The 13817-nt window shown below is 39.3% G+C and overlaps 1 protein-coding gene across 7 annotated transcripts in view; it reads left to right on the top strand.

Annotated features, from left to right (window-relative positions):
* DIP2B (disco interacting protein 2 homolog B) overlaps positions 1–13817 on the top strand; it is a 221850-nt gene that overhangs the window by 139867 nt on the left and 68166 nt on the right. For all 7 annotated transcript variants that reach the window (XM_072765309.1, XM_072765314.1, XM_072765313.1 and 4 more), the window contains exon 4: positions 2721–2846. In XM_072765309.1, coding sequence (XP_072621410.1) covers positions 2721–2846 — 126 coding nt within the window. The remainder of the gene's footprint in view (positions 1–2720; positions 2847–13817) is intronic.

Below are 13817 nucleotides of genomic sequence, written 5' to 3'. Positions count from 1 at the left end.
GTTTTCTTACTGTTAGAGAAGGGAGTTACAAATGCAAAGGGGAAGGTTAGAATGAATTCTCTGGTTTTGAAATGGTTATTCATATGAATTTACGGTTTTTAAAATAGATGTAGGTATATGTGTATAAACATTTATTTTTATAATTATATTCCTTTATCCAGTGAAAGGGCTTTGAAGAAAGATACCTCAATAATACTGAGCACTCCCACTTTTAAGATCTTGGTTTCTAAATACCATTCTCCACTAAAAGGAGCTGAAGCTCTTCAGAGAAATGTATAGTTCCAGTGCTGGAGCAGGAAACATACCTGTAACATCTTAGACCAGAAAACAAATTACTGCTCAAAATGATGGGAATATGTCAAAAGGACGTAAGAGCTAGTTTGATTTGGCCTAATTGATCAAATCTGGGATAATAAGACCATCAAAATAAGTAATGATAGTAACAATGGCCATGGAATAAAATGAGAATTGATAGGTCTGTATTGATATAAATAAATTGGGGGAGAAAGGGATGCTTTTATTTATAATAGAAAAACCAAACTAATAAATATAGAAGGAATGAGTTATAAAATCAACATTTTGTAGCCATTAGAATAGTAATTGCTTCAGCCAAGAATCATCAACGGATGCCAAAACTAGTAGGTAAAAGTTTAATGAAATATGTAAGTTACAGTGTCTCAAAAGCATTCACCCATACATTATTTATTAATTACTTAAAGGGAAGAATAGTAACTTTGCAGTGGATTACTTTATTAGGCACCATCTTAACCAAGTAATCAAAGTTACTATCACCAGTAATGGGGCAGATGCTTCCTGACATCATGTTTTGAGAAGACATATTACTTCTATGGTATTCCTGCCAAAATGTATAATCTAGATCTAATTATGAGGAATATCAACAAGCCAAGATTAAGGGACATTCTACAATATAATTAGTCTATACAATAATGTCAAGGTAGTAAAAGACAAAAGTAGAGAAATTGTTCCAGACTATAGGGTGATAGAAAGATAAGACAACTAATGTAATGTGTGATTCTATATTAGGTTCCAGATCAGGAACAAAGGAGAAAAAAGCTTTTATAAAGGGCATTATTGGGCAGCCCGGGTGGCTCAGCGGTTTAGCGCCGCCTTCAGCCCGGGGCCTGATCCTAGACACTGGGGATCAAGTCTCACGTCAGCTTCCCTGAATGGAGCCTGCTTCTCCCTCTGCCTATGTCTCTGCCTCTCTCTCTCTCTCAATCTGTGTGTCTCTCATGAATAAATAAATAAAATCTTAAAATTTAAATAAATTAAATAAAGGCCATTATTGGGACATAGTAGGCTAAGTTGGAAGATGGGTTGTGGGCTACATTATAGTTTGTATCAATTTTTAATTTTTGGATTTTGGTAAATATACTGTGGTTATATAAGAGTATAATCCTTGTTCTTAGGAAATACATCTCAGCAATTGTTGGAGTTAATCCTACAGAATCAGGATTAGACATGTGAACTAAGGTGAAAATACGAATTATTCTTGCTGTGAATAGTTGCTATGAATAGTAGCAAGCTTCAGAAGCAAAGTTGCTTAAATAAATTATGGCATATATAGTGAAATTCTATACAGCCCTTGAAAATTATGTTGTAGGTCTGTATTTATACCGAAAGATGTTTCTGGTTTTATTAGTGAAGGTTTTGTTGCATGAAACAGCCCAGCTCAGGCTACCTTAAATATCTGGGATAGGTCACAGAAGCAAGGGAACAGTTGAGAAATCCCTAAAAAAGAAGAGACAGCTTTGGGGGTCTCAACCCTGAAGTTCAAGAGCCTACCTTCTTTCTAGGGCATTATCATTAAAGTGACTCAGTTCTAGAACTGTTTTTCTTGATTCACCTTAAATTCCCCCCTACCCTAATAAAAGGATCGATTGGTCCAGGTCTCATATAGGGGTGCCTTTGCATAGCACAGACAGGCTTCTAAGGATAATTTGCATGTCCGCCAACTGGGCCCATTCCTGACAAGAGGAAATTCTTGTGAACTTGGAAGCTACTTCAGTTGTTATCTACCTTCATAAGATTTTGTAAGAGTTTTAAAAAAATATCAAAAGTAGACCGTAAGTTACTGTGGATAGTATGATCCTATTTTGCCAAAATATAGAGTGCATTTTGTGGTGGGAGTGGAGAATCAGAGTTCTGTCAGGATATGTTAATTATGAGACTCCTGTTAGACTTCAAGAGGAGAACTGAATTCTCTTTTGGCCAAAGTGGCAAACATGTACCATGAGCCCTTATATTTTTCTAGATCAGAATCAGCCCTTCTGTTCCTATGGTATAAAACTGAGGGGTCTCCCTTTTCAGACAGTGAAGTAGATCCTAAGCTGCTTTTCCTGAAGAATAGTGAGTCTTCTAGGTACCTGCACAGCCCTCATTCCATTCAGAGATGGCACAGGTGCATGTTAGACACCTTACCCTCTCCTCACCCCTGCCTCCCGTCTCCATTAACCCCTTGTTTGGTGTGTGAAGCAGTCACAGAATCATTCTGGGCTTCTTTTTCTTTCTCTGTAAAACTATCCTTGATTACTTCTTTTATCTCTTCTTTTTCGTTTTTGTTTTTAATTTTACAACACAAATGGTAAGTAAGAATCACCTAAACATCCTTTTTCAACAATTGAGGCAGATAGTTCAGCTCAGAGAAGTAAACACTTTAAGAACCAGGAGCTAATAAATGCACATGTTGAATCTTTCAGATATCCATACAGAAGCAGTTCAAGCTGCACTGGCAAAGCATAAAGAACAGAAGATGGCTTTGCCCATGCCAACCAAAAGGCGGTCCACCTTCGTCCAGTCTCCTGCAGATGCCTGTACACCTCCTGGTAGGTTTATCAGACCCTTCCTCACTGACAGTTACTCCTTTGATGTTCCTGGAATAGGCCCTGCTTCTTTTCTGAGGTACGAGCTGGAACTTTCCTCATCATCCAAGGTGTAGAGGAGTACACATTGAAGGTGGCAGGGTTTGATTGTCACATTGTAAATGACATACAGAAAGACGTCTGAAGGGTAAAGCCATTTTTTTTAATACCTTCTGAATTTCCAGCATTTCCTTGATGTAACCCCCAAACTCATGGAGTCATAAATAAACAGGCCAAAGCTTAGGGTCTAAAAAAAAATCCTTCTATGATGTAATAGCTATTTTTGTTGACATCTAAAATGTCACAGTCATACAGTTCTTTAACCCACAGTCATACATTTCTTTAACAAATTTGTACTCCTATATCAGATGCTTTGTCTCTATAGAGTAAGTGCGCTTGGGACAAAATTTATGTGTCATTAACATTGTGCAAGCAGTCATGCAAAGTTTTAATAGATCTAAAAAATATATATAAGTGTGTTTGTGTATGTGTGTTAATATATTTTGTGTAAATTTATATATTTTGAAGAATCCACTTTTTATAATGGGTTCACGAGATCACCGACAACTAAGTGTCTTCATCCCACTCTCATTCCCTAGACTTGGAATCTCAACCCCTGCTAAAGTAAATTTAGGATTTATAACTTGCTATTTGCGAAACAACTGGAACAACTTTAAGTTGCCTTGTCTATTCAGAATCTTTCCCAAAGTTCCTAAAAACCTTACAATTTTTTAGGTGAAATCCCAGGCAAGATCTCCATGTAGGCCTCTGACACTAAACATAATAAATCTCTTTCGGAGCCTCAATATAGTGTCTCTCTGTCTGTCTACTGTCATGTTACTGGTATTGAAATCTTTGGGGAAAAATTTGTTCCCTGTAGTTTTGATCTAAAGGACTTACCATGTCTTTGGGGGAGAAGGTTACATTGTCGTGATTGACTTTGATTCACAGCTGTCAAGTTGAGCAATTGACATTGATCCTGTTCCCTGGTCGGGGTTCATATTAATAGTTTTCTCCTAGGTTTTGGTTTTGGCTAACTTCTCAGAGCATTTGGGTGTGCATTGGGCTCATTAACTGTGTGTGCTTTTTTTTCTTTACATCTGTGGTGTCAATATGTTTGAAAGAGAAATAGCTTTGTGGCTTCAAGTGTTTCTCAAAACGTAACATAGCATACCTCTAGCAGACCTTCACAATAAGACATTTTGTGTCTGTAATGGTGCATACTTCCAGCCCATTCAATTCAAAATCTTGGATGGTTTCCCTTCCGCATTAGTATAGCACCAGTTGGGTCCTGGTGGACAAAGGGGGCTCTCAGTTTAGTAGCTATTCCTTGTTGGCAGATTCTGCTGCAGCGAGGCTGAGGGTTCAATTGTAATAAATGGCAAAGGGTAGGGAGCAACGTGACTCGCAGTTCTTAGAAACAATCCTCTCCATAGCCGTATTAAAGAGATGCAGTGTCAGAGTAAATAGTCTGCTCTCATGGCCTCGGGTTAAATGTGAGGGTGCAGCAAAGGATCTTGAGAATGCTCAGAAGGAACTGAAACCTTTTTTATCCCCTTACAAAAGTCACTGCCCGAGGGGAATTTACCAACTCCAGAAACAAGTGGTGGCTATTCATTGCTGAATGAATTCGCTACAGTCCTCTGGATCTCTAACACTGATGTTCTACTCTGCCTGCAGACTTAAAGATGTGCCATAATGTTCCTGATCACCTTATGTGTCTTAATAATTTCGTGATGATAAAGATCCGGTCCTTTCTCCTAAAACCTTTATTCAGCAGAGCAGAATAATGGAAAGGTTTCCTATCCATTTATCTCCAGATCAGGGATCTCTGACTAGCATATGAGAAACTTTAATGAATCATCAGGGACATGAATGTTGTCGAATAGAAGGACAGTTCTCCCATCATGAAGAAACGTTGAGCGCACCCTACAGTGATTTCTCACATGGCCCCCACATGGAGCTAGATCTCGATGCTCTCATTCTGCAGTTACGCACATGCCTGCGTCTCGCATGAGGCAATGTGGAAGAGCTGTCTCGGAAGGCATCCATCGGTCCTTTTCATTTCAGGGAATGGAATTTGCTGTTCCCACTTTAGGATTCAGATTCCATTCTCTCCAAGTTTCAGAGAGCCACTGGTCAGAGATGTGGCTGTCTCCTATTCCTAGGGCAATTTTTTTTAAAAGACTATTTATTTATTTATTTATTTATTTATTTATGATAGACACAGAGAGAGAGAGAGAGGCAGAGACACAGGTAGAGGGAGAAGCAGGCTCCATGCCGGGATCCCAATGTGGGACTCGATCCCGGGACTCCAGGATCGCGCCCCGGGCCAAAGGCAGGTGCCAAACCGCTGAGCCACCCAGGGAAGGGGTTCCTAGGGCAGTTTAATCAGATATCGCTGTCTCCCTCTAACCCAGGGATGGCAGATGGGTTTATCTTGCATATTTACTCTGATAGCCCCTGAAACAGTGACCCCCAGGGTTGGGGTGGAGGAAGGGCATGGATATTAATTAATGCGGATTATGGGTAGTTAAAAAAAAACAAACAGGTTCTGGGCCTTGCCCAGACTTGACCTTGCCATGGCACTCTTTCTAGAAAGGTTGTACTTCCCTTGCAGAGTAACACTGACCTCAGATCTCATAGTAGTTTAGTCATGTTGTCCTTTCTGCACCGTGTGCTTGCTCAGGGCTCTCACTGTGCTGGTGCTGCCCTGGGTGAACCCAGGTCCTGGGATACCTACGAGAGTGTGCCAGCCGGTGGGCTTCTGCGGGAGGCATCCAGCACGTAACTGTTTGAATCACTGAACTGGTGGAATTTTAAGAGCTATTTTGGGAAGGATTTAAGAGAAGGATTTAGGAAGTAAAATATGCTATAAATCTTGGCCTTATTCATAGTATTACATAGAATGGAAAATACAATAAATAGTTGGCATGGGAAATAATTGACTTTTGTTCATTTGTCATTCATAAATAACAATATGTCAGTCAACCGAAAATTTGCCTGTTATATGTACACTAATTTCTGTCGTATCGATTGGAAAATTTAAATTCTCCAAGTTGGTAGCAAACTACAATATTTAGTGCCTGTGGCCTTTTTCAGAGTCTTTTAGATTGCTTGAATTACTGCCATCCAGTTCCCTTTATATGCTGAAATCATTTACTAATGTCATGAGGCAATTACCTCAGCTCTTTCTTTGTAGGGGTTCTTTGTGTGATGCTATTTCTCATTCATACAGATAAACACAATGCAAAAACTGCAGCATGCAGTTCTAAATTCTTTCTGCACCCTCGTGGACTTACCTGTGCTGCATTCTGAGGGTACTTGGGTTGACCAAATAGGCCACATAATGACCCCAAAGCACAGTAAGCTATTTCAGCTGGCTTGGGAAGAATGAATTTAGACATTTGTCCCACACGAGGCCCTGCTTGAAGGTGACTACAGTAGCAATTCATGGGACCAGATGAGGAGGAATTTACCTCTCTGCACATCTGTAGATAATAGTGATGCCCACAAACAGACTTGGGATGTTGTTCTAGACTTCTAACATACTTTAATAATGCTTTATTTTATTTATTTATTTTTATTTATGATAGTCACACACAGAGAGAGAGAGAGAGAGAGGCAGAGACACAGGCAGAGGGAGAAGCAGGCTCCATGCACCGGGAGCCCGACGTGGGATTCGATCCCCGGTCTCCAGGATCGCGCCCTGGGCCAAAGGCAGGCGCTAAACCGCTGCGCCACCCAGGGATCCCTAATAATGTTTTATAGAATTACAGTATATTATAGTATGTCAGGGACTTTCACATGGCTTTCACAACGGCTGCCCTGCCTCATTTGTTCCTCATAGCCACTCTGTGATGTAAAAGAGCAGATTTCTTTAGAGGTGAGGAAACAAACAGGTTCATAGACACTGAGGGATTCGCCCCAGGTCAGACAGCACAATTATGGGTCAGACTCAGTCTTCTTGATTTTGTTTTTCTACTCTACCAAAGTATCATGTTTGGGAGATCCTTTTTTACTTGATCGATACTCATGTATGCATGGTGCTGGAATGGGTATTATTCTAAATAAATTGAATAGCTGTTGCCTTCTGAAAGGTTATAGTCTAAAACAGATTCTATTTAGTTAATTTAAAAAAATTTTTTTAAGATTTTATTTATTATTTGAGAGAAAGAGAGCATGAGAGTGGGGAGGGTCAGAGGGAGAATTGGCAAATCAGAATTGGCAAAGTGTGCCCTAATTAATACACTTAAGTCGTGTTAATAGCATACTTTCATTTTGGGTATGGGTTATGAGCAGTGGTCTGCCTTTATTTGAGAGACCAGTAAATATTCAGTATTCTTTAAGCCAAAGCACAATAAAAACCCACTCTGTCAGACTGAATTTGTTTATTTCAATAGCTGATTGTAAAATTTAAGGCTTCCAGTAAAACTGATGTCATAGTTACCATTTATTGAGTACCCTCTGTGTACTAGTCAGAGGGCTAAGTGCTTGACATATATATATATATTTTTTTTTTTCCTTGACAGTCCTCTGTCCCATTTTACAAATGAGGAAACAGGTTTAGAGAAGCTCAATAACTTGCCCAAACTTCTGTTTCTAGTTGTATAGTCAATTAGATAATCTGAAAATTCTCTCCTAGAACAGGGAAAAGAAAACTTCCCTTTAAAAGTGCTAGATAGAGGGAATTCCTGGGTGGCGCAGTGGTTTGGCGCCTGCCTTTGGCCCAGGGCGCGATCCTGGAGATCCGGGATCGAATCCCATGTTGGGCTCCCTGCATGGAGCCTGCTTCTCCCTCTGCCTATGTCTCTGCCTCTCTCTCTCTCTCTCTCTCTCTGTATGTGACTATCATAAATAAATAAAATTAAAAAAAAAAGACTTATTAAAAAAAATGAAAGTGCTAGATAGAATATAACCAGTTTCCTTTTAAATCCATACAGGAACAAGAGAGGGAGAGAACAGTCACTGAACATCAGAGTACTGAGATGATGCTCGCTTTCCCTGTCCTGGGGAGCAGGAAGGCAGGAAACAAGAGGCCTAAATTTTAATTACTATAAGGATAGAAGAGATAAAACCTTGAACCTATATAAGAGGTTAGAGGTTGGGGCAGCCCGGGTGGCTCAGTGGTTTAGCGCCACCTTCGGTTGAGGTCATGATCCTGGAGACCCGGGATCGAGTCCCATGTCGGGCTTCCTACGTGAAGCCTGCTTCTCCCTCTGCCTGCGTCTCTGCCTGTGTGTGTGTGTGTGTGTGTGTGTGTCTCGAATGAATGAATAAATAAAATCTTAAAAAAAAAAAAAGAGGTTAGAAGTTGGGGGCGCCTGGCTGGCTCAGTTTGGTAGAGCATATGACTCTTGATCTTGGGGTTGTAAGTTCGAGCCCCATGTTGGGCGTAGAGCTTACTTAAAAAATAATAAGGTTGGAGGTTGGAATTTAGATCCCTGGAGGGGCTTACATCTTCAGCAGAAGAGTGAACTAGAAAAAATTAACATACCAGCAAAAGAAGCTGTTATGAAGAAAGCTTGCCTTGTGCCTGGCCTTCGGATAACAGGGGCTGAGACCTTCCCTAAGAATTTGGGGTCAAGTGGGTTCAAGGTTTGAGTTTCACTATACTGCCTGGTAAGAACTAACATTAAAAAATCGTCTTTGGACTGATAATAACCTTGGGACACAAATAGTTTCTACAAGGATACAACCTCGACCCAGGAACTTAGGATTCCCAGAGATAAAGATCCGCTGGATTTTGTGAGCAAACAGTCCAAAAATAGAAAACACCATGAGAGAGAATCAATAGAAAAAGAACAACAGCAAACAGCAGAATTAATGCCTGTAAGAACTGATTTGCCCAAGAGCTCTCAGTGGCAGAGCTAAGATCAGAATTCAGAGCAGTCTGACCTAAAAAGCCTATTCTCTAAACCACTTGGCACATTGCCTCTCCTTCTCCCATAGTGTCAAGTAAATATTTTGTGGTAAATCTGGAGCTCTAGCAGTTGCTACATGTTTGATATAACTTTCAGATAGACAATATATATATATTTTTTTAATCTCTTTTTTTACCTCAATATAGTTGATCCATGAGCAATACAGTTTGAATTGTGTGGGTCCATTTCTTTTTTTTTTTTAAAGATTGTATTTATTTATTCATGAGAGGCACAGAGAAAGAGAGGCAGAGAGACAGGCAGAGGGCGAAGCAGGCTCCTTGAGGGGAGCCCGATGTGGGACTCGATCCTGGGGCTCCAGGACCATGCTCTGAGCCAAAGGCAGACGCTCAACTACTGAACCACCCAGGCATCCCAGGGTCCATTTTTATGTGAAAAAATTTTTTTTACAGTACTGTAAATATATTTTCTCTTCCTTATGATTTACTTAATAGCATTTTTTTTCTCTAGCTTACCTTAAGAATACAGTATATAATAGATATATGAAATATATATTGAGTGCTTATATATCAATAAGGCTTCTAGTCAACAGTAGGCTATTAGTAGTTAAGTTTTGGGTGAGTCAGAAGTTATACTTGGACTTTCCACCATGCATGGGGCCAGTGCCTCTAACCCGTGTTCAAAGGGCAACAGTATTATTTGTAATATTAATTTATTTTTGTGTACTGTTTTTTTTTTTTTTTTCATAGACATGGGAAAATACCTAGACAAACTGTGTTCGGAGATCCCATATATAGGTAGAGTGACCCTGGTGTAATTAATGACAGTGAGTACTCCTTCTCAGAAGGGTTCCAGTTTGGACATTAATGATCAGGCCACTTATGCCAGTCAGGAGTCATGCACTATCTTAGTGGTTTTTCCTTTACTTGTTCTTTGAAGCTATTTCTTGGCCTCACTTATGTGATATATTTTGTAGTCGTTGTTAGGATGAGATCTTTCTTTCAGTGAATCTTGACCTAGCTACTGTTCTAAGCTGATGTCTGGGCCTGATTTTGGTGTCAGTTATCAGAACCCAGTGGTAGGCACTGTCTTTCCAGGAACATGTTCAACTTGCACAGTACCCGTCAGGTTGTGTAGACTGACTGAGATGTTACCATCCTCCCACCATGGCACCATTTTCTTCCTCATAAACCTTTTTTTTTCCATAAATCTTTTTGAATTAGTTCTTACAGCTTTATTGAATTATAATCCACACACAATAAACATACTTAAAGTGTATATTTTGCTAAACATCAACGTAGCAAAACCATGAAACCATCTCAATTAAGAAAATGAACATTATCTACCATCCAATCCACCAAATTTCCTCATAATTCCTTTGTAATCCTACTTCTCTTCCTCCCTATGATGTGTTTTCTCTCGCTATACTTTAGTTTGTATTTTTTAGAATTTCATGTAAGTAGAATCATATTTCATTGTACTTTTTTGGGGGAGGGGAAAGTCTCATACTTCACACAGCACAATGATTTTGAGATTCATCCATGTTGCGTATGTTAGAGGTTCATTCCTTTTTATTCCTGTGTGGTAGTCTGTCATATAGATATACCACAATTTGATTATCCTTTCAGTTCTTGATGGACATTTGGGTACTTTCCAGTTTTCACCTGTTACAAATAAAGCTGCTGTGAACATTCAGGTACAAGACCTTGGTATGTTTTCTTTTCTCTCGGGTAGATACCCGGGAGTGGAATGGATAGATTATTCCATTGGTAGGTGGAATTGGTGGGTGTTTAAGCTTTTAAAATAAACATTTTTAGATATAAAAGATCTTTTTTATACGAAGAAGAGGGAAGCAATTTCCACACGTGGCTAATGACTAAAAGTTCTACAACAGTTAAAGACAGTAAATTCAGGACTTCCTTTCCCTTAAAACCAACAAGCTAATTGTTGTATGTTTTCTAATTGGATTTGAAGCTCAAGTGAATTTGAGGCGTCTGGTTATCAGTATAAAATGGTGCTGTGTTAAAATCACACCAACTGTAAACTGAAGGGCAAACTGCATTTTAAAGATTGTTTTCTCTTCTGTAGGACCTATTGTGTTCATTACATAAGAGTTTAGGCAAAGAACTTTAGTTGTGATGAATAAGAGTTGTGAGTTCATGTTCAACCAGAGCAGAATCAGTGGGAAAATGATTTTATGAAATCTTACCCAAATTTCTACTAATCCACTGCAGTTTCCTGCGTGATAGTGACTCAACAAAACAAATCCCCAAAAAACTACCAAATAAACATATAAATATTTAAAAGAGTTCATTTTTGTTTGTAAAAAGATACAGTCCCAGAGCAGTACGTAACATTTTGTGTGATCTTAATGTACGATCAGCTGGAAGCTTTGCACAGCCACTTTTGTACCTGTAAGCTCACACAGGGTGGGTTACTTGGGGGAGGAGATGGGGAACTAGTGTTTACTGGCCAACCGCTACATGCTGCTACTGCTGGGGGTGCCTTCTGGACATTGTCTCATTTCATGATCTTCTGCTGCAGTTAGCACAAAGACCCATAGCAGCCCAGTGCTGTCCGCTTGTCCAGCCTCATCTGTCATCAGTGTAGCATCCTGGGTTTGAGCTAGTCCCGTTTCTTTCCAAAGGTGCTTTGTTTTCTGTCCCCTCCCAGCTTCCTTGCATGCCGTTCCCTTCCCTGACCCTGCTCCCCTCACCTCCATGGCCCTCAGAACCAAGAGCTACTTATCATTCTGGCCAGGGTTGAGGTCCCACTTCCTTGGGTGCCTGCACATAAAGCTCTTGAGTCTTACTAGAATAGGGAAATATCTTCCTTGTTCACCATTTTATTACTGCTAACTAGTGTAGTGCTTAGTAGTACCTGTTGAAGGGATGAGCTGGCAAACCTTCTCAGATGGATAATTTCATCCCTAAGTCACATAGCGCATAAGGGGCGGACACCAGAGTTCAAATAGAAGATAGACCCCAAGGCCATGTTTTTTCCACCACACTAAGCCGGCCCCCCTTATAGGCACTAAACACTAAGGACTGGCAGGCAAATGAGGTAATTGAATTGAAACAATACACCTAATTACATAATTGATCCAATATAGAAACAGTGAAACCAATTTTCCATAAACCTAATCATGAAAATACTGGTTTTACTCTCATCTGAAAATTGGATTATTCTAATTTTAGACTTAATGCAGTTTAAAATAAATGATTCAATAAAGACAGCCTGTAAATCAGTGGAGTTTGTGGGGTCCTGAGATGTATAACCCTGAAAGTACTTTGTTCTTAAGGGTCAGATTCGCCTGTCCCACATCACCTGCCCATTCTTTTCTTTAGCACATTTACAAAGACAAAAATCTCTGCCCCTTAAGGTACCTTTGAAATGTTGGAATATTTTTTAGAAATGATACAAACCTCTTTCCTTAAATAAAAAGTTACAGATGCTGTTACTTTTCTTTCTCTATATTTTCCTTAAGCCACTCTCCTTTTACATTATAGATCTCTTTCCCGTTTAAAGAACCTCACTGATGTATCCTTTGGGGTCTGACCACTGTTTACCTCTCCAGCCTCATCTTTTGCCCCTTACACCTCAAAGTCTTTGCTTCATTTACATAGAAGTTCTTAAAATCCTCAACTAAGATTGGTACCCACTTGTGAAACCCTTTGCTTACCCCATTTCTTAGCATCTTTTGTATTCTTGTGAGATAGTCTGTGGGATTGTGTCTCCTGTACTGGATCGTAAGCCTTTTTAGGGTGCTGTCTCATAAGAACATATGTATCGCAGAATCCCCAGAACTTGACATAGTTTCCAGCACATATTGTAGTTAAGAAGTTGATTGTAAAAATAATCAGTCTTAGGCCTCGTATCTCCTTCAATTTGAGATAATAAGTTGGAGTTGCTTCAGAGCAGGAAGCCAGGATATGGTCATTATCTTAAAACTTCCTTGCTTGCTCTGGCTGCAAAATTTGGCTTCTAGGTTAAATGAGTCTCTTGTGGTTCAAATTTCCATTGTGGAGTGCTAGTGGCATTCTACCCATGCTAATTAACTCTTTGGCTCTTTATGTTTTTGTCTTTTTAATGATTTTATTTTTAAATAATCTCTACACCCAATGTGAGGTTCGAATTTACAACCCTGAGATTGAGAATTGCATGCTCTACTTACCGAGCCAGCCAGGCACCCCTCTCTTTGGCTTTTTGAAACAAAGCAGAACACATACCTACAGTTTCACGTGAGTTAGAGTGTTCTTCAGGACTAACCACAGAATATTTAATTTAAAAAAAATTGAATGAAATTCAATATACAGGCCATTAATTATAACCCCCCAAAATCATGTAGAAGGGTTTATCTCAGATCAGACCAAATGCTCCTTTAACTTGTATGCCTCCTAAGCTGAGAGCCTTGAAAAAAATTCCTGACTTCTGCTTCCCTTGACTATCCTATATTTGGTTGAACTTTTCCTTTTTTATTTTTCTCAGTGTGGTTTTCTAATTTAGGCCTATTTTCCTGAAGTCAAAGCCAGGAAATACAGACATCAGTAAATTTCTCATAATTCTTCCCTGAGAATTAAGGAGAGCAATGCAGATCAGAGACGTCTCCTGTCATGTTTGAAAAGCCTACATGTGCTGAGTGACCACTTTTCCACTAAAACCACAAAAGCACCAGGCTAAGCATTGTTTCTAATTCCATTTCTAGTTCTCCAGCACCTAACTCACTGTTTGACACCTAATTTGTTGTTAACAAAAGTAAATTTTTGTATCACCCTATCAAGATCATTTCCTCTTGAGTAGACACTAATTAATAAGTACTTGTCAAAATCAGGGTAGCAACCTGTCACAAGTTTCTCTAATAAAGAGGTTGGGGAAGATATATAAGCACTTCAGTATTATTGAATATAAGTAGATAAGCCAGAAGAATTTAGATCCTGATTAAGTTCAGAACAGAAAAGCAGTGAATGGAGTTTAAATATTCTGAAAGGGATTTTTTTTTTTTTTTAAGAACTTAAAATCACTTATAGATTTAGGCTATTTTATTTTTGCAGAT

The sequence above is a fragment of the Vulpes vulpes genome, chromosome 8 (genome assembly GCF_048418805.1).
Source record: "Vulpes vulpes isolate BD-2025 chromosome 8, VulVul3, whole genome shotgun sequence".
NCBI lineage: Eukaryota > Metazoa > Chordata > Mammalia > Carnivora > Canidae > Vulpes > Vulpes vulpes.
The sequence above is the reverse complement of the archived record's forward strand: the minus strand, read 5'-3'. Positions and strand labels throughout refer to the sequence as shown.